This window comes from Microcaecilia unicolor, chromosome 10 (assembly GCF_901765095.1).
Source record: "Microcaecilia unicolor chromosome 10, aMicUni1.1, whole genome shotgun sequence".
Taxonomy (NCBI): domain Eukaryota; kingdom Metazoa; phylum Chordata; class Amphibia; order Gymnophiona; family Siphonopidae; genus Microcaecilia; species Microcaecilia unicolor.
Window position 1 is genome coordinate 138,646,357 of NC_044040.1, and position 20,792 is coordinate 138,667,148.

At 46.8% G+C, this 20,792-nt stretch overlaps 1 protein-coding gene across 1 annotated transcript in view; it reads right to left on the reverse strand.

The window, feature by feature from the left end:
• SNED1 (sushi, nidogen and EGF like domains 1) overlaps positions 1-20,792 on the reverse strand; it is a 684,146-nt gene that overhangs the window by 201,846 nt on the left and 461,508 nt on the right. Inside the window, 1 exon segment of the mRNA XM_030215639.1 lies at positions 6,646-6,759. Within this exon segment, the coding sequence (XP_030071499.1) occupies positions 6,646-6,759 (114 nt within the window).

Consider the following 20,792-nt stretch of genomic DNA (forward strand, 5'->3'; position numbering starts at 1 on the left):
CAGGAGTGGAACCCGCTGGACTGGAACACACTGGAACGGAACCCGCGGAACTGGAACACCCTGGACCTAGACTTCACCTACACTTGACTGCCTCCCCCTCGGGTTGAGCCCTCAGGTTCTGGCAGCCGGTAGGACTTACAGGAACAGCAGGAATGAAGGTCCAGGGGTGCCCCCTGGCACCTAGGCGAAGGCAAGGCAGACGAGCCGGGTCTGTCCGGGTTCTGGCAGTCGGCAGGACTCAACACTGTCTCTGGAGGTGGCTAGCAGGACGGCTAGCTAAAGTCACTGTCTCCGCAGGAGGGCTAGCAGGACGGCTAGCTGAACGGAACACAGTCTTGGGATAGTGGCTAGCAAGGCGGCTAGCTGACAACAGGAACAAACACAGTCTTGGAAATAGCTAGCAGGACGGCTAGCTGACAACAGGAACAAACACCGTCTTGGAAATAGCTAGCAGGACGGCTAGCTGACAACAGGAACAAACACCGTCTTGGAAATAGCTAGCAGGACGGCTAGCTGACAACAGGAGCAAACACAGTCTTGGAAATAGCTAGCAGGACGGCTAGCTGTCACGAGGAACAAACACAGTCTTGGAAATAGCTAGCAGGACGGCTAGCTGTCACGAGGAACAAACACAGTCTTGGAAATAGCTAGCAGGACGGCTAGCTGTCACGAGGAACAAACACAGTCTTGGAAATAGCCAGCAGGACGGCTAGCTGTCACGAGGAACAAACACAGTCTTGGAATAATGACTAGCAAGGGCGGCTAGTCTAACACTAGGAACAACCACAGTGAACTAGGAGAGCTAGGCACAGGCTACAAGCCACACGGTGCCTAAGCTGGCTAGTCTATCACTTGAAACAAACACAGAGAACTAGCAGAGCTATGCACAGGCTACAAGCCACACGGTGCCTAAGCTGGCTAGTCTATCACTTGGAAACAAACACAGAGAACTAGCAGAGCTATGCACAGGCTACAGCCACACGGTGCCTAAGCTGGCTAGTCTATCACTTGGAAACAAACACAGAGAACTAGCAGAGCTATGCACAGGCTACAAGCCACACGGTGCCTAAGCTGGCTAGTCTATCACTTGAAGCGAACACGGAGAACTAGCAAAGCTATGCACAGGCTACCAGCCACACGGTGCCTAAGCTGGCTAGTCTATCACTTGGAAACAACACAGATAACTAGCAGAGCTATGCACAGGCTACCAGCCACACGGTGCCTAAGCTGGCTAGTCTATCACTTGGAAACAAACACAGAGAACTAGCAGAGCAATGCACAGGCTACAAGCCACACGGTGCCTAAGCTAGCTAGTATACACAAACATAGAAACTCACTCAGAGCAAACACTGAAACTGTGTACAGAGCACTCTATACAGCAGGACCTTTAGATGAGATGATGAGATCAGAAGATCAGATGCAAAGGCCAGGACTGTAGTCTCCAAGTGATTAATAAAGCCCTCAACACCAGAGCTACAGCTGCAGCCATTACCTTGCAACCAAACAGAGGCTTGACACTCAGAGCAGGCATCCCATAGAAAGTAACAGCGGGAGCCATCTTGGATACTGGCAGAGACGAAGAGGCGGCAGCCATCTTGGAAGAGGCATAGCCCACACAGGTGAGGTTCAGTAGGGCAATCAGCACACAGAGCCAGAGAGAACCTAGGACAGACACAGACACAGAGACAAGCAGAAGCCAGCACAGACACTGACTCCCAGAAACAGGGTAAGTCTGAAGGTGGTCACGGCCACAGACGGGACAGTATCCCCTCCTCAAGACCCCCTTCTCGGCCTCCCGGAGGCGGTCAGGTATCCAGGGGTAACTATGATGAAACTTCCTGATAGGTCTCAAAAGCCAGACATAGATCACTGGGCTGGAAGTCACAATAAAGCTCAAAACTGGCAGACAAAAGTAGAACTTGTGACCAGGAAGCTCCTTCGAGTTACCACGGGGCAACCTCAGGAACATGGCTGCATCAAGAGGAACACAAGTCAAGAGTACCCCTCCCCTGAGGGAACCCACAATGTCCTGAATCTCTTGGCAAATCCATGACATGACAGGAACAGGGCTGGAGTCACTACCCCAGCTGACATCAGAAGTTGGGCTGAGGCTCCAAGTGGCATTCCCATCTTGACAGGAGCTAGAAGCCTGAACAGAAATGGATCTGGAACTAGCACTCGGGTTGGCCTCAACCCCTTGACTGGAACTGGATTCAGGAGCCTGACTGGAACGGGAACTCAACAGAAAGTCAGCCTCCTGACGGACACTGGAACTTAGGACGACCTCAACATCTTGGTCGGACCTGGAACTGGACACGGACTCAGCCTCCTGGCTGGCACTGGAACCCGGAACAGGCTCAGCATCTTGATTAGAACTGGAACTTGGAAGAGATTCAGCTGCAGGGCTGGACTCACCCCTCTGGCCGGACTGGAACGTCTCTCTAACATTAGCTTCAGGCGGCGTCTGCCGAGCAGGGTTCAAGGAGAGACGGCCCTGGTATCCCCAGAGCATGCTAGCAGGCTGAAATGCAGAAAATGGTTTTCTCCGGGCCTCCAGCCGTTGAACACACCTTCTCTCAGCCATTGCTTCGGAGGTCTTCTCCCAGGCTGAATCAAAACAAGGTCTATCACAGTCCTCTTGGAACGTCATCTCATCCTCAAGAGCAGACTCAATATCTTGGCTGACCTCTGCACTCTGTGCAGATTCAGCATCTTGACTGGACTTGCAACTCGGTCCAGACTCAGCATCTTGACTGGACTTGCAACTCGGTCCAGACTCAGCATCTTGACTGGACTTGCAACTCGTGACGCCCTCTGCCTCCTGGCAGGGACGTAACTTTAACTGAGGCTTGGCAGAACACACCCTTTGGACAGGGATCGGAGGCTCGATCTGAAGCGCCCCTCGAACTGGGCTTCGGAGCTTGATTGGAGGTACCCTCCAGACCGGAAGCGGAGGTGCCACCTGAACCACCCTGTGGACTGGCACCGGAGGCTTGGTTAGAAGCCCCCCTCGAACTGGACTCAGTGGCTTGACTGGACGGGTCACTTGAACAAGAACCGGAGACTTGACCCGAAGCGCCACTTGCACAGGAATCTGAGGCTCCATCGAAGGCTTCCCTCGGGCTAGACTCGGAAACTTCAGAGGGCGTGCCATTTGAAGGAGGACTGGAGGCTCGACCCGGAGCGCCATTTGCATAGGAATCCGAGGCTCCATCAAACGCCTTCCTCGGACTGGCCTCGGAGACCTCACAGGGCGTGCCACTTGGACGAGGACTGGAGGCTCGCCCTGGAGTGCCACTTGCACCGGAATCTGAGGCTTCATCGAAGGCTTCCCTCGGACTGGAGTCGGAGACTTAAGCTTCCTCGTTACTTGGACTGGAATTGGAGGTTCAGTATGAAGCATCCCCTGGACTGGACTCAGGCGCTTAAGAGGCAGCGCTACTTGAACTGGAGTCAGGGGCTTGATAGGAAGTACCCCTCGTACCGGCTTATGAGCCTGGCTGGACTTAACATCCCGAACAGGAACTGAACTGCGAGGGACACCCCGATTCTTCGGTACCACCCGCTGGGGAGCCTCAAACGTGGGGCGTCCACAGCGTATGCGTTCAGCCTCCGCTTCTAGAGTATCCCACAGGGCTGGCTCCGCAAGAAGTTTTTGACGATATCTACCAACCTCAATCGAAGGATCAATATCCGAAACAGGGCTATGGCGGACCCCACGCCCCTAGAGACGCTTTCTCTCAGCCGCTGCTTCAAACGTCTCTCTCAGGGTTGGATCTGCCAAAAGTCCCTTCCGGTAGTCGCGGAGGGTCACAAATCCGCTCACCCAAGAAATTGGGTTGAGAGACCGATCAAAAAAAGAAACTGAGCAGTCCTGGAAATCCTCTCGGTACTTCCACAGCCTTAACTCGGGACCATAAGAAGAAACTAGGTAGTCCTTGGGATCAAAAAAAAAATAATCAGCATTTCCCCTCGGATTGTCCATAGGGCATGGACTTATGGGCATGAAGCCCACCTGGACTGATGATCTCGCCGAACTCATGGCCTTTGCATCCTGTCGCGCCCCTCGCACTTGACGCGCTCTCGAGGACCTTGGCATACCTTCAGGCTTCTTCCCCGGGAGCGCGGGGTTTGTGAGTCCTTTAGGCAAAATCACCTTCCAGGTAGAGAGGAGATAAGACTGGACCGGAACTCCGGACTGGAGTTCTACACCGGAACACTCGGAACTGGAACGCACCGGACGGGTGCGCACTGGAGTGGGGCCCACTGAACTGGACACACTGGAGTGGCCCCACTGGACTGAAACATACAGGAGTGGAACCCGCTGGACTGGAACACACTGGAACGGAACCCGCGAAACTGGAACACCCTGGACCTAGACTTCACCTACACTTGACTGCCTCCCCCTCGGGTTGAGCCCTCAGGTTCTGGCAGCCGGTAGGACTTACAGGAACAGCAGGAATGAAGGTCCAGGGGTGCCCCCTGGCACCTAGGCGAAGGCAAGGCAGACGAGCCGGGTCTGTCCGGGTTCTGGCAGTCGGCAGGACTCAACACTGTCTCTGGAGGTGGCTAGCAGGACGGCTAGCTAAAGTCACTGTCTCCGCAGGAGGGCTAGCAGGACGGCTAGCTGAACGGAACACAGTCTTGGGATAGTGGCTAGCAAGGCGGCTAGCTGACAACAGGAACAAACACAGTCTTGGAAATAGCTAGCAGGACGGCTAGCTGACAACAGGAGCAAACACAGTCTTGGAAATAGCTAGCAGGACGGCTAGCTGTCACGAGGAACAAACACAGTCTTGGAAATAGCTAGCAGGACGGCTAGCTGTCACGAGGAACAAACACAGTCTTGGAAATAGCTAGCAGGACGGCTAGCTGTCACGAGGAACAAACACAGTCTTGGAAATAGCCAGCAGGACGGCTAGCTGTCACGAGGAACAAACACAGTCTTGGAAATAGCTAGCAGGACGGCTAGCTGTCACGAGGAACAAACACAGTCTTGGAAATAGCCAGCAGGACGGCTAGCTGTCACGAGGAACAAACACAGTCTTGGAATAATGACTAGCAAGGGCGGCTAGTCTAACACTAGGAACAAACCACAGTGAACTAGGAGAGCTAGGCACAGGCTACAAGCCACACGGTGCCTAAGCTGGCTAGTCTATCACTTGAAACAAACACAGAGAACTAGCAGAGCTATGCACAGGCTACAAGCCACACGGTGCCTAAGCTGGCTAGTCTATCACTTGGAAACAAACACAGAGAACTAGCAGAGCTATGCACAGGCTACAAGCCACACGGTGCCTAAGCTGGCTAGTCTATCACTTGGAAACAAACACAGAGAACTAGCAGAGCTATGCACAGGCTACAAGCCACACGGTGCCTAAGCTGGCTAGTCTATCACTTGAAGCGAACACGGAGAACTAGCAAAGCTATGCACAGGCTACAAGCCACACGGTGCCTAAGCTGGCTAGTCTATCACTTGGAAACAAACACAGATAACTAGCAGAGCTATGCACAGGCTACCAGCCACACGGTGCCTAAGCTGGCTAGTCTATCACTTGGAAACAAACACAGAGAACTAGCAGAGCAATGCACAGGCTACAAGCCACACGGTGCCTAAGCTAGCTAGTATACACAAACATAGAAACTCACTCAGAGCAAACACTGAAACTGTGTACAGAGCACTCTATACAGCAGGACCTTTAGATGAGATGATGAGATCAGAAGATCAGATGCAAAGGCCAGGACTGTAGTCTCCAAGTGATTAATAAAGCCCTCAACACCAGAGCTACAGCTGCAGCCATTACCTTGCAACCAAACAGAGGCTTGACACTCAGAGCAGGCATCCCATAGAAAGTAACAGCGGGAGCCATCTTGGATACTGGCAGAGACGAAGAGGCGGCAGCCATCTTGGAAGAGGCATAGCCCACACAGGTGAGGTTCAGTAGGGCAATCAGCACACAGAGCCAGAGAGAACCTAGGACAGACACAGACACAGAGACAAGCAGAAGCCAGCACAGACACTGACTCCCAGAAACAGGGTAAGTCTGAAGGTGGTCACGGCCACAGACGGGACACCAACAGAGCTGTCAGGGCTTACTGGTGGTATGATGTCTGCCCTCTGTGATGAAGATGGAGGTTCCATGACCCAAAGTCTCTCTTTCCCTCTAAGTGGTGAAAGAGGGTAAACTCACCTTACTCATTTGATGAAGGAAAAGACTGTTTGAGGAAGGAGAGATCCCCACAACTTCCTGCCCCACTTACTCCACAAATGAAAATGACACCAGCTGACCTGCTGCTCTCCTTTTATCCTGCACATTTAACTCAACACCAAAATCCCATCCTCTGCTCCTTTCTTCTTTCTAACCCTCTGTTAACCTTGGTATTGCCCACCTTCTCATTATAAATACTAACTTTTGCTACCTGCATTATAAGCTCCCATTCATTCTCTCATTCCCAGTAGCCACATTATACACACAATCTTCAGCTAACCAATACTTTTCCGCTACATAGATCAAAATAACACCAACTGACTGGATGTTTTCCCTCTTTCCTGCATATTTAATTCAAAACACAACAATCTCTTACGCTCTCTTCTCCTGCAGCCCCCGTCACACACACACAACAATGTTGTCAAGTTGTCTTTACCTGTCTCACAATTATAGCCAAAGAAACCCTCTGGACAGACGCACAAATAAGAGCCAGCGTCATTTTCACACTCTCCTCCATTCTGGCAGGGACCAGATTCACAGGCATCTATTTCTATAGAATATAAATCCAGAGAGAACAAATCAGAAAACAATTTACTTGACAGGATCTATGATAAAATGCAACAGTTTGTTAGAAGACTGGGCTGGAATCTCTTAGAAAAACAAAGTCATGTATCACTTCATCCATGATAACACAGAATGTCCTCCTCTTACTCTGCAGCACAGTGCAAGCTGCAGCACTGCATGGGTGTGCATAAGTGAGAGGGGAAGAACACTAGGCTTGATAAACACAGAGATTAAATTTTTTTCCCATTTCAGAAGTACACTATCAATAGGAATAGAGCTGATAACTGATTCTAAGTAAGCAGGGATACTGGAGTCCCTTGAGCATTTTAACCTCCTGTCACAAAATGCCTAGCACCCACTTGGGGTTAACCCTGTGGCCACCTAGAGGGTCTGCTCAGGCCCATCTGCACCCTATGCACTAGGTTCCACTTGCCTCTGGGTGAGTCTCCCACCCACAAGTTATTCCCCAGTGGTTTCTAGGACACTGGGGCCACACTCTTTGGGGTCCCACAGTTCCCAGAAAGAACTCACAGACCCAAAACACAAACACCAGGATTCTTAGTCAGTGTGGGACAGCAGAACTAATAAACTATTGGTTTATTATCACAAAACTTGAACAGAAAAAGGTGAAATCAGCAAACAATAACAGGTAACTGAATATGGATCAATTATAAAACTATCTAAAAATGTGTTTACTACCTGAGTAGTACCTGGGGAGTTCAGGAAATATAGCTGCTCACAAGTTATAAAATATAGTTGCTCATAGGGCCTCAGTAAAGAGATCTTTCTCTCTCCATTCCATGGCTGAGACTGTGGAAAATTCAGTATCTTTCTGTCTAGATTTGAACTCCAGGGCCAATCAAAGCCAGAGCACCAACTTGGAAAATATCTGGCCAATGGTACTGCATATGGCTTTTTCTATAAGCTTAAACTGGAAAAGAGAAACCGCCTGATATTTAAAAGCAAATGGCCACTAAAACAGCACTTAAGCAGCTATCCAGCGATATTCAGTGCTGGATAACCGGCTATCCGGAACTGAATATTGCCAGTTAGCAGCTTAAAGATAGCCAGTTATATTGGGTGATAAAACTGGCTATCCGCCGATTTTCAAAACCAGACTGGCCAAGTTTATGGCCGCCACAATAGATGGAATAACTTTGGCCGGTCTGACATTAATCAGTCAGTACTGAATATCAGCTTAGCTGGTTAAAGTCGGACCAGCCAAAGTTAAACTGGAGATTCAATGCTGGTCACCAGAAATGGACTGGCACTGAATATCTGGGTTTAGCGTCGACCGCGGGAGACAGCCTGGCTATCTCCCGCAGTCTGACTATCAGGGCCAAAGTCTTTTTCTGCAACAGCTGTAAAAAAACAAACAAACCCCCCCCCCCCCCCACCACCACACACACACAAAACAAACGCCATCTACTGGCCAATTAGGAGAAATATATGTCACTAGTAAAAATAATACAGTTCACAGGCTTAGGAACCCACTTTTTCGTCATACCTCCTATTTTCAAATCATCTATAATTTAAATGCTTACATTGTATACTAAGAAATGCTGGTCTACAATATTCCAAAAAGCTCAGAGATTGGAAAATAAATTGCCTAAAGGACCATAAGGTGTTTTTCTCTACTAGATGAATGGAAAAGAAAGATAAAAGTTCTGCTATTGCTGGCACTCTCATAACTGCTGGTTTCTCCCCAATGCTGCCCCCTGCACTGCCCCTGACCTGCCCACTCTTTTTAGACTGGTCAGAGCTGATATTCACAGCACTGCCTGATTAAATGCTGCCTAATATGGTTGGTTGGGTAGCCCCAGGCAAGACCCTTTCCTGCCCACTTAAATCATTTGGCGTATTAGCCAGATCCATTTTATCTTTTATTAATTTGAAATACCGCCTCTTTTGTGCAGGTGTCAAGGTGGTTTACATACGTGGGGATTTGTACCTGGGTCCTTTTATGTGAAATCCACTGTACTGACCACCAGGCTGCCCCTCTGCACTGCTGGGATGTCTGGTGTGGCCAGTTTACTAGGAATGCTACCAGATAGACATCCATATGGCTTGTTTTTTGACATTTTTACTCGGGACTTTTTTTTTTTTTCGAAAATGATGCTTACAAATGGATGTGTTGAGTATGAAAACATGTAACTCAAAGCCATAACTGAACCAGAAAGTTAGATGTCTTTGTGGTTTGATTATGGCTGTGAGCTAGATGTTTTTTTGTGACGTTTTCGGCAAAACGTCTCAATTCAGACTTAGACGTCATATTGAAAATGACTCTCCACAGAAAATGGAAAGTTCTGTAAATCCTCTAGGGGAGTATTAAACAATAGGGCCCATTTTTCAGTGTTAACCATACTACTACTACTACTTATCATTTCTATAGCGCTACTAGACTTACTCAGCGCTGTACACTTGAACATGAAGAGACAGTCCCTGCTCGACAGAGCTTACAATCTAATTAGGACAGACAAACAGGACAAACAAGAGATAAGGGAATATTAAAGTGAGGATGATAAAATAAGGGTTCTGAACAAGTGAATAAGGATTAGGAGTTAAAAGCAGCATCAAAAAGGTGGGCTTTTAGCTTAGATTTGAAGATGGCCAGAGATGGAGCTTGACGTACCGGCTCAGGAAGTCTATTCCAGGCATAGGGTGCAGCAAGATAAAAGGAACGGAGTCTGGAGTTAGCAGTGGAGGAGAAGGGTGCAGATAAGAGAGATTTACCCAGTGAACGGAGTTCCCGGGGAGGAGTGTAGGGAGAGATGAGAGTGGAGAGGTATTGAGGAGCTGCAGAGTGAATGCACTTATAAGTCAATAAGAGGAGTTTGAACTGTATGCGGAAACAGATAGGAAGCCAGTGAAGTGACTTGAGGAGAGGGCTAATATGAGCAGAACGACACTGGCATAATATTAGTCGTGCAGCAGAATTTTGAACAGATTGAAGAGGAGAGAGATGGCTAAGTGGGAGAACTGTGAGAAGCAAGTTGCAATAGTCTAAGCGAGAGGTGATAAGAGTGTGGATGAGGGTTCTGGTAGTGTGCTCAGAAAGGAAAGGGCAAATTTTGCTGATATTATAGAGAAAGAAACAACAGGTTTTAGCAGTCTGCTGAATATGTGCAGAGAAGGAGAGGGAGGAGTCGACGATGACCCCAAGGTTACGAGCTGATGAGACAGGAAGGATGAGAGTGTTATCCACAAAAATAGAGAATGGGGGAAGAGGAGAGGTTGGTTTAGGGGGAAAGATAAGAAGCTCAGTCTTGGTCATGTTTAGTTTTAGATGGCAGCAAGACAGGCAGGCTGATACTTTGGCCTGGATTTTGGCTGAGATTTCTGGTGTGGAGAGGTAGATCTGGGAGTCATCAGCGTAAAGATGATACTGAAAACCATGGGATGAGATCAGAGTACCAAGGGAAGAAGTATAGATGGAGAAAAGAAGAGGTCCCAGGACAGATCCCTGAGGTACACCAACTGACAGTGGGATAGAAGTAGAGGAGGATCCACTAGAGTATACACTAAAAGTACGCTGGGAGAGATAAGCACCATAAAGCCAGATATGTGACCAAACTCGTTAAGCAATGTAATCAAGGTTGGAAAGCAATATAATTAAGGTTCGAACTGACTGAACTGGGTTCAACAGCCATAGCAGGGTGCCATCTGCATACAGCTGAATCTTATGATCTTTCCCTCCTACAGAGATCAGAGTAAGGGATTGAGATGTTCTAATATGGGCGGTTAAAGTCTCCATAGCAAAGCTAAAGTAGGGGGGGGGGGGGCATAGGACAACCTTGTCTTGTACCCTGGGTCAGGAAGAATTTTGCAGATTTCATTCCATGTACCATTATAGTGCTACAAGGAGCAATACAAAGCTTTTACCCAGAAACAAAACTTTTGTCCTATACCTGTTTGCTCCAACACCTCAAAGAGGAAGGACTACTCCATCCGATCAAAAGTTTTTTTTTATGTCAATAGCCACAGACACTTTTCTTTATGGCATAGAGGGGTATTTTTGAAAGGACATCCAAGTCAGAATTGGGACGCCCTGCTCAAAACATCCAAAAAAACCACATTCCATCTCACACAGCCATTTTCTTGCAGGAAAGACATTGGGGTTTCCTGTTCGAAAATATGTCAGAACTGAGAAGAGGGGCAGCCTATTTGGTCAGTGCAGTGGACTGTAAATCAGGGCACCCAGGTTCATATCCCCCTACAACTATTATTTTAAATGCTGAGACCTCCAGGAATAGGGAAATACCTACTGTACCTGACTGTACACCACCTCAACAGCCTTCAGGCTTGCAGGCGTCATAAATATTTAGTACAGAAGGTATATTTCTGTTTGCGGGGGGGGGGGGGGGGGGCTCACAATTTAAAGGGAAAAAAAAGAGAGCTGAAGTGGGTCCCCTGGTTTACAAGTCACTGCACTAACCACTAGGCTATGTTCAGACCTGCTTTTGATCCTGGTATTTCTTTCCAATTTCACATTCAGGGGAGAGGGAGAGGAACAGCAACCACTGGGAGATTCATGAGGGGGTCACGCCTTAATCCTTCCAGTGGTCAGCTGCTCAATCGAGTACTTTTTTATACCCTGCACATGACTAAAACTGGTCTAAATAAAAATGACCATATGGCTTGTTTTTCTAGATTTTTACCTGTGACTTTTTTTTTTTCAAAAATGGTACTTACAGATGGATGTGTTGAGTATGAAAATGTCTAACTCAAAGCCATAACAGAACCAGAAAGTTAGATGTCTTTGTGGTTTGATTATGGCTGTGAGCAAGATGTTTTTTTGTGACGTGTTTGGCAAAACATCTCAATTCGGACTTAGACGTCATATTGAAAATGCCTCTCCACAGAAAATGGAAAGTTCTGTAAATCCTCTAGGGGAATATTAAACAATAGGGCCTCCATTTTTCTTGGAGCTGGCCTCCTTGCCAAGACCAGGCTTCAAATTCCCTGCCGCTTTAAGATCTCCTACCATTTTAGAGTTGAGAGAGTGGAGAGATTTCACGTAGAAATTACCTTTGGCCCTGGTAGTGAAATACATATTTACTATGGTAAAGACCCACTGATCAATATGTTCCACTAACCAAACACGTCTCTCATGGGCACCCTTCCCTTACTTGTAACAACTATGGGAATGTGCTTCCTGAATAAAATAAGTACTGCTGTTTCTTGGTCCCGTATGCAGAGTAATGAACCATTCCTCAACTCCTTTGGAAAGCATATCAGCTTCTTGAGGAGCAAGTTTTGCTTCTTGTAAAAGGGCAATGTCAACATTTTCCCCCTTTAGATGTGCACACACCCTCTTTTTTTTGATAGAATGGTTAAGGCCACCTACGTTCTAAGTCACAATTTTATAGCTGATTGGAGCCATCATTATCTAAGATCGCAGCATAGTGACCTGTCAAAGCTTGGCCATTTCTGTCCCATAAGTACATAAGTATTGCCATACTGGGAAAGACCAAAGGTCCATCAAGCCCAGCACCCTGTTTCAAACAGTGGCCAATCCAGGTCACAAATACCTGACAAGATCCTAAAAAAGTACAAAACATTTTATACTGCTTACCCCAGAAATAGTGGATTTTCCCCGTCCATTTAATAATGGTCTATGAACTTTTCCTTTAGGAAGCCGTCCAAACCTTTTTTACACTCCGCTAAGCTAACTGCCTTTACCACATTCTCTGGCAACGAATTCCAGAGTTTAATTACACATTGAGTGAAGAAAAATTTTCTCTGATTCGTTTTAAATTTACTACACTGTAGCTTCATCTCATGCCCCCTAGTCCTAGTATTTTTGGAAAGCGTAAACAGACGCTTCACATCTGTCCGTTCAACTCCACGCATTATTTTATAGACCTCTATCATATCTCCCCTCGGCCGCCTTTTCTCCAAGCTGAAGAGCCCTTGCCGTTTTGCCTTTCCTCATAGGGAAGTCGTCCCATCCCCTTTATCATTTTTGTCGCCCTTCTCTGCACCTTTTCCACTATATCTTTTTTGAGATGCGGTGACTAGAATTGAACACAATATTCGAGGTGCAGTTGCACCATGGAGCGATACAAAGGCATTATAACATCCTCATTTTTGTTTTCCATTCCTTTCCTAATAATACCTAACATTCTATTTGCTTTCTTAACCGCAGCAGCACACTGAGCAGAAGGTTTCAATGTATCATCAACGACAACACCTAGATCCCTTTCTTGGTCCGTGACTCCTAACGTGGAACCTTGCATGACGTAGCTATAATTTAGGTTCCTCTTTCCCACATGCATCACTTTGCACTTGCTCACATTAAATGTCTTCTGCCATTTAGATGCCCAGTCTCCCAGTCTCGTAAGGCCCTCTTGTAATTTTTCACAATTCTCCAGCGATTTAACGACTTTGAATAACTTTGTGTCATCAGCAAATTTAATTACCTCACTAGTTACTCCCATCTCTAGGTCATTTATAAATATGTTAAAAAGCAGCGGTCCGAGCACAGACCCCTGGGGAACCCCCACTAACTACCCTTCTCCATTGAGAATACTTATCATTTAAATCTACTCTCTGTTTTTTAAAATCTTTTAACCAGTTTTTAATCCACAATAGAACACTACCTCCTATCCCATGACTCTCCAATTTCCCCTGGAGTCTTAAAGGTAGTAGATTGGTGAGGCAAGATTTCCCTTCACTAAATCCATGTTGACTACAATGCTTATTTTCGAAAGAGAAGGACGCCCATCCTTCGACACAAATTGGGAGATGGGCGTCCTTCTTGCAAGGCTGGCCAAAGTTCATGGGGGCATGTTGGCAGGGTAACGAAGGCGGGAGTGGGGCGTGATTAAGAGATGGCCATCCTCGGCCGATAATGGAAAAAAGAAGGGTGTCCCTGACGAACACTTGGCCGATTTTACTTGGTCCATTTTTTCTTGCGACCAAGACTCAAAAAGGTGCCTAAACTAACCAGATGACCACCGGAGGGAATAAGGCATGCCCTCCCCTTACTTCCCCAGTGGTCACTAACCCCCTCCCACCATAAAAAACAAGTTTAAAAATACTTTTTTGCCAGCCTCAAATGCCATACCCAGCTCACTGACAGCAGTAGGCAGGTCCCTGGAGCAGTTTTAGTGGGTGAAGTGCACTTCAGGCAGGCGGACCCAGGCCCATCCCCCCCTACCTATTACACTTGTGGTGGTAAATGTGAGCCCTCCAAAACCCACCAGAAACCCACTATACCCACACCTAGGCGCCCTTCTTCACCCTTAAGGGCTATGGTAGTGGTGTACAGTTGTGGGTAGTGGGTTTGGGGGGGGGGTTGGGGGGCTCAGCACCCAAGGTAAGGGAGTTATGCACCTGGGAGCAATTTGTGAAGTCCACTGCAGTGCCCCCTAGGGTGCCCAGTTGATGTCCTGGCATGTGAGGGGGCCAGTGCACTACAAATGCTGGCTCCTCCCACGACCAAAGGGCTTGGATTTGGCCGTTTTTTAGATGGGTGTCCTCAGTTTCCATTATCGTCAAAAACCGAGGTCGCCCATCTCTAAGGTCGGCGATCTCAACATTTACGTTGACCCAAATGTTGAGATTTGGGCGTCCCCGACCGTATTATCGAAACGAAAGATGGCCGCCCATCTTGTTCCGATAATGCGGGTTTCTCTGCCCTTTTGCGGCGCTGTCCTTAGAGACAGGCGCCCTTATAGATGGGCGCCCCCATTCGATTATGCCCCTCTTTGTCTCATTAATCCTTGCTTTTGAATATGCTCTGTAATTTTGTTCTTAATAATAGTCTCTACCATTTTGCCCGGCACCTACGTCAGACTCACTGGTCTATAATTTCCCAGATCTCCTCTGGAACCTTTTTAAAACATTGGCATGACATTGGCCACCCTCCAATCTTCTGGTATCACGCTCGATTTTAAGGATAAATTACATATTTCTAACAATAGCTCTGCAAGCTCATTTTTCAGTTCTATCAGTACTCTGGGATGAATACCATCCGGTCCAGGAGATTTGCTACTCTTCAGTTTGTAGAACTGCCCCATTACATCCTCCAGGTTTACAGAGAATTCATTAAGTTTCTCTGACTCGTCAGCTTCGAATACCATTTCTGGCACCGGTATCCCACCCAAATCTTCCTCAGTGAAGACCGAAGCAAAGAATTCATTTAATCTTTCCGCTATGGCTTTGTCTTCCCTCATTGCCCCTTTTACTCCTCGGTCATCTAGCGGTCCAACCGATTCTTTTGCCGGCTTCCTGCTTTTAATATACCTAAAAAAATGTTACTATGTGTTTTTGCCTCCAACGCAATCTTTTTTTTCGAAGTCTCTCTTAGCCTTCCTTATCAGCGCTTTGCATTTGACTTGACATTCCTTATGCTGTTTCTTATTATTTTCAGTCTGTTCCTTCTTCCATTTTCTGAAGGATTTTCTTATAGCTCTAATAGCTTCCTTCACCTCACTTTATAACCACGCCGGCTGTCGGTTGGTCTTCCAGCCTCCTTTTTTAATACGCGGAATATATTTGGCCTAGGCTTCCAAGATGGTGTTTTTGAACAGCATCCATGCCTGATGTAAATTTTTGACCCTTGCAGTCGCTCCTCTAAGTTTTTTTTTCACCGTTCTTCTCATTTTATCATAGTCTCCTTTTTTAAAGTTAAACGCTAACGTATTTGATTTCCTATGTATACTTACTTCAAAGCTAATATCAAATCCGATCATATTATGATCACTGTTATCAAGTGGCCCCACCAACCTTTACCTCCCGCACCAGATCATGCGCTCCACTAAGGACGGTCTAGAATTTTTCCTTCTCTTGTTGGCTCCTGTACCAGCTCCTCCATAAAGCTGTCCTCGATTTCATGAAGAAATTTTACCTCCCTAGGGTGCCCCGATGTTACATTTACCCAGTCAATATTGGGGTAATTGAAATCAACTATCAATAACACTCAAACAATTCTACCTCATGCACAACTAGTTTGAGGGCAACTATGGCAGGCACCACATAAAAAGTGGAGAAAAAAAGACTTCAGAAAAATCGGATCCACCTCGTTTTTAAAGGACACACCTTAGGTATAATGAGGGAACCGTTATAATCATATGTCTTCACAAAAAAAAACCTTCACATTAACTTTCATATACGCACTGCCATGTGCCACAACAAACATTTGTGGGAGACTCAAAATTCACTTTTATCAAAGCTTGAAAAGAGTACTTAGCTCATTTACTGATGTCTTCACCATTCATAGTCCAATCCAGGTTCAAATGCTGTACCCTTAAAGTTCCTCAGATCCCATAGCTGCCTCAGGGGAATTTTTTCTTTTAAATCCAAGCACCTCAAATCACTCTCCGTCTCCAAATCACCCTGGAACAAAAAATGGCTGACCTCCATTTTTCTCCACTTTTTTTATGTGGTGCCTGCCATAGTTGCCCTCAAACTAATTGTGCATGAGGTAGAATTGTTTGAGTGTTATTGGTAATTGAAATCACCCATTATTATTGTGTTGCCCAGTTTGTTTGTGTCCCTAATTTCCTTTAACATTTCTGCATCCGTCTGTTCATTCTGGCCAGGCGGACGGTAGTACACTCCTATCACTATCCTTTTCTCCTTTACACATGGAATTTCAATCCACAGTGATTCCAAGAAGCGTTTTGTTTCCTGCAGAATTTTCAATCTATTTGATTCAAGGCTCTCATTAATATACAATGCTACCCCTCCACCAATTCGATCCACCCTATCACTACGATATAATTTGTACCCCGGTATGACAGTGTCCCACTGGTTATCCTTCTTCCACCAGGTCTCAGAAATGCCTATTATATCTAATTTTTCATTTAGTGCAATATACCTGTAGTCTAACTCTCCCATCTTATTTCTTAGGCTCCCGGCATTCGCATATAAACATTTCAAACTATGTTTGTTGTTACTATTTACATAGTAACATAGTAGATGATGGCAGAAAAAGACCTGCACGGTCCATCCAGTCTGCCCAAGATAAACTCATGTGTATACCTTACCTTGATTTGTACCTGTCTTTCTCAGGGCACAGACCGTATAAGTCTGCCCAGCAGTTTTTCCTGCCTCCCAACCACCTGTCCCGCCTTCCATCACCGGCTGTGGCACAGACCGTATAAAAGTCTGCCCTCCCCTATCCTCGCCTCCCAACCACCAACCCCTCTTCCCCCCACCTGCTCTGCCACCCAATTGTAGCTAAGCTTCTGAGGATCCATTCCTTCTGCATAGGATTCCTTTATGCACATCCCACGCATGTTTGAATTCCGTTACTGTTTTCATCGCCACCACCTCCCGCGGGAGGGCATTCCAAGCATCCACCACCCTCTCCGTGAAAAAATACTTCCTGACATCTTTTCTGAGTCTGCCCCCCTTCAATCTCATTTCATGTCCTCTCGTTCTACCGCCTTCCCATCTCCGGAAAAGATTTGTTTGCGGATTAATACCTTTCAAATATTTGAACGTCTGTATCATATCACCCCTGTTCCTCCTTTCCTCCAGGGTATACATGTTCAGGTCAGCAAGTCTCTCTTCATACGTTTTGGAACGCAAATCCCATACCATCCTCGTAGCTTTTCTTTGCACCGCTTCCATTTTTTTGACATCCTTCGCAAGGTACGGCCTCCAAAACTGAACACAGTACTCCAGGTGGGGCCTCACCAATGTCTTATACAGGGGCATTAAAACCTCCCTTCTTCTGCTGGTCACACCTCTCCCTATATAGCCTAGCAATCTTCTAGCTACGGCCACCGCCTTGTCACACTGTTTCGTCGCCTTCAGGTCCTCGGATACTATCACCCCAAGATCCCTCTCCCCGTCCGTGCCAATCAGACTCTCCCCGCCTAACACATACAGTGGTGGAAATAAGTATTTGATCCCTTGCTGATTTTGTAAGTTTGCCCACTGACAAAGACATGAGCAGCCCATAATTGAAGGGTAGGTTATTGGTAACAGTGAGAGATAGCACATCACAAATTAAATCCGGAAAATCACATTGTGGAAAGTATATGAATTTATTTGCATTCTGCAGAGGGAAATAAGTATTTGATCCCCCACCAACCAGTAAGAGATCTGGCCCCTACAGACCAGGTAGATGCTCCAAATCAACTCGTTACCTGCATGACAGACAGCTGTCGGCAATGGTCACCTGTATGAAAGACACCTGTCCACAGACTCAGTGAATCAGTCAGACTCTAACCTCTACAAAATGGCCAAGAGCAAGGAGTTGTCTAAGGATGTCAGGGACAAGATCATACACCTGCACAAGGCTGGAATGGGCTACAAAACCATCAGTAAGACGCTGGGCGAGAAGGAGACAACTGTTGGTGCCATAGTAAGAAAATGGAAGAAGTACAAAATGACTGTCAATCGACAAAGATCTGGGGCTCCACGCAAAATCTCACCTCGTGGGGTATCCTTGATCATGAGGAAGGTTAGAAATCAGCCTACAACTACAAGGGGGGAACTTGTCAATGATCTCAAGGCAGCTGGGACCACTGTCACCACGAAAACCATTGGTAACACATTACGACATAACGGATTGCAATCCTGCAGTGCCCGCAAGGTCCTCCTGCTCCGGAAGGCACATGTGACGGCCCGTCTGAAGTTTGCCAGTGAACACCTGGATGATGCCGAGAGTGATTGGGAGAAGGTGCTGTGGTCAGATGAGACAAAAATTGAGCTCTTTGGCATGAACTCAACTCGCCGTGTTTGGAGGAAGAGAAATGCTGCCTATGACCCAAAGAACACCGTCCCCACTGTCAAGCATGGAGGTGGAAATGTTATGTTTTGGGGGTGTTTCTCTGCTAAGGGCACAGGACTACTTCACCGCATCAATGGGAGAATGGATGGGGCCATGTACCGTACAATTCTGAGTGACAACCTCCTTCCCTCCGCCAGGGCCTTAAAAATGGGTCGTGGCTGGGTCTTCCAGCACGACAATGACCCAAAACATACAGCCAAGGCAACAAAGGAGTGGCTCAGGAAGAAGCACATTAGGGTCATGGAGTGGCCTAGCCAGTCACCAGACCTTAATCCCATTGAAAACTTATGGAGGGAGCTGAAGCTGCGAGTTGCCAAGCGACAGCCCAGAACTCTTAATGATTTAGAGATGATCTGCAAAGAGGAGTGGACCAAAATTCCTCCTGACATGTGTGCAAACCTCATCATCAACTACAGAAGACGTCTGACCGCTGTGCTTGCCAACAAGGGTTTTGCCACCAAGTATTAGGTCTTGTTTGCCAGAGGGATTAAATACTTATTTCCCTCTGCAGAATGCAAATAAATTCATATACTTTCCACAATGTGATTTTCCGGATTTAATTTGTGATGTGCTATCTCTCACTGTTACTAATAACCTACCCTTCAATTATGGGCTGCTCATGTCTTTGTCAGTGGGCAAACTTACAAAATCAGCAAGGGATCAAATACTTATTTCCACCACTGTACGTCTCCCTTGGATTTCTACTCCCTAAGTGCATCACTTTGCATTTCTTCGCATTGAATTTTAATTGCCAAACGTTAGACCATTCTTCTAGCTTCTTCAGATCTTTTTTCATGTTTTCCACTCCCTCCGGGGTGTCCACTCTGTTGCAAATCTTGGTGTCATCCGCAAAAAGGTTAACTTTACCTCGTAACCCTTCGGCAATGTCACTCACAAATATATTGAACAGAATCGGCCCCAGCACCGATCCCTGAGGCACTCCACTACTCACCTTTCCCTCATCCGAGCGAACTCCATTCACCACCACCCTCTGGCGTCTGCCCGTCAACCAGTTCCTAATCCAGTTCACCACTTCGGGTCCTATCTTCAGCCCATCTAGTTTATTCAAGAGCCTCCTGTGGGGAACCGTGTCGAAAGCTTTGCTGAAATCTAAATAGATTACGTCCATAGCACGTCCTTGATTTAATTCTCCCGTCACCCAGTCAAAGAATTCAATGAGATTCGTTTGGCACGATTTCCCTTTGGTGAAACCATGTTGTCTCGGATCTTGCAACTTATTTGCTTCCAGGAAATTCACTATCCTTTCCTTCAGCATCGCTTCCATTACTTTACCAATAACCGAAGTGAGGCTTACCGGCCTGTAGTTTCCAGCCTCTTCCCTATCACCACTTTTGTGAAGAGGGACCACCTCCGCCGTTCTCCAGTCCCTCGGAACCTCTCCCGTCTCCAAGGATTTATTAAACAAATCTTTAAGAGGACCCGCCAGAACCTCTCTGAGCTCCCTCAATATCCTGGGGTGGATCCCGTCCGGTCCAAAGGCTTTGTCCACCTTTAGCTTTCCAAGTTGTTGATAAACACTCTCTTCCGTGAACGGTGCTCTATCCGCTCCATTCTCAGGTGCACTTTTGCCAGTCCCTAGTGGTCCTTCTCCAGGATTTTCTTCTGTGAAAACAGAGCAAAAGTATCTATTTAGCAAATTGGCTTTTTCTTCATCATTTTCTACATAGCGTTTTGTTGTATCTTTTAGTCTCACAATTCCGTTTTTAGTCTTTCTCCTTTCACTAATATACCTGAAGAAGTTTTTGTCTCCCCTTCTTACATTTCTAGCCATTTGTTCTTCCGCTTGCGCCTTCGCCAGACGTACCTCTCTCTTGGCTTCTTTCAGTTTCATCCGGTATTCCTCCCCGTGTTCCTTTTCTTGAGATTTTCTATATTTCTGGAACGCCAACTCTTTAGCCTTTATTTTCTCAGCCACTTGCTTGGAGAACCATATCGGTTTCCTTTTTCTTTTAGTTACTCTCCTTACATAAAGGTCTGTGGCCCTATTTATTACTTCTTTCAGCCTGGACCACTGTCCTTCCACTTCTTGTACGTCCTCCCAGCCCATCAGCTCCTTTCTCAGGTATTCGCCCATTTTACTAAAGTCAGCACGCTTGAAATCCAGGACTTTGAGTTTAGAGTGTCCGCCCTGCACTTCAGCCGTCATATCAAACCAAACCGTTTGATGGTCACTGCTTTTCAGGTGTGCACCCACTCTGACATTTGACACACTATTCCCATTTGTGAGCACCAGATCCAACGTTGCT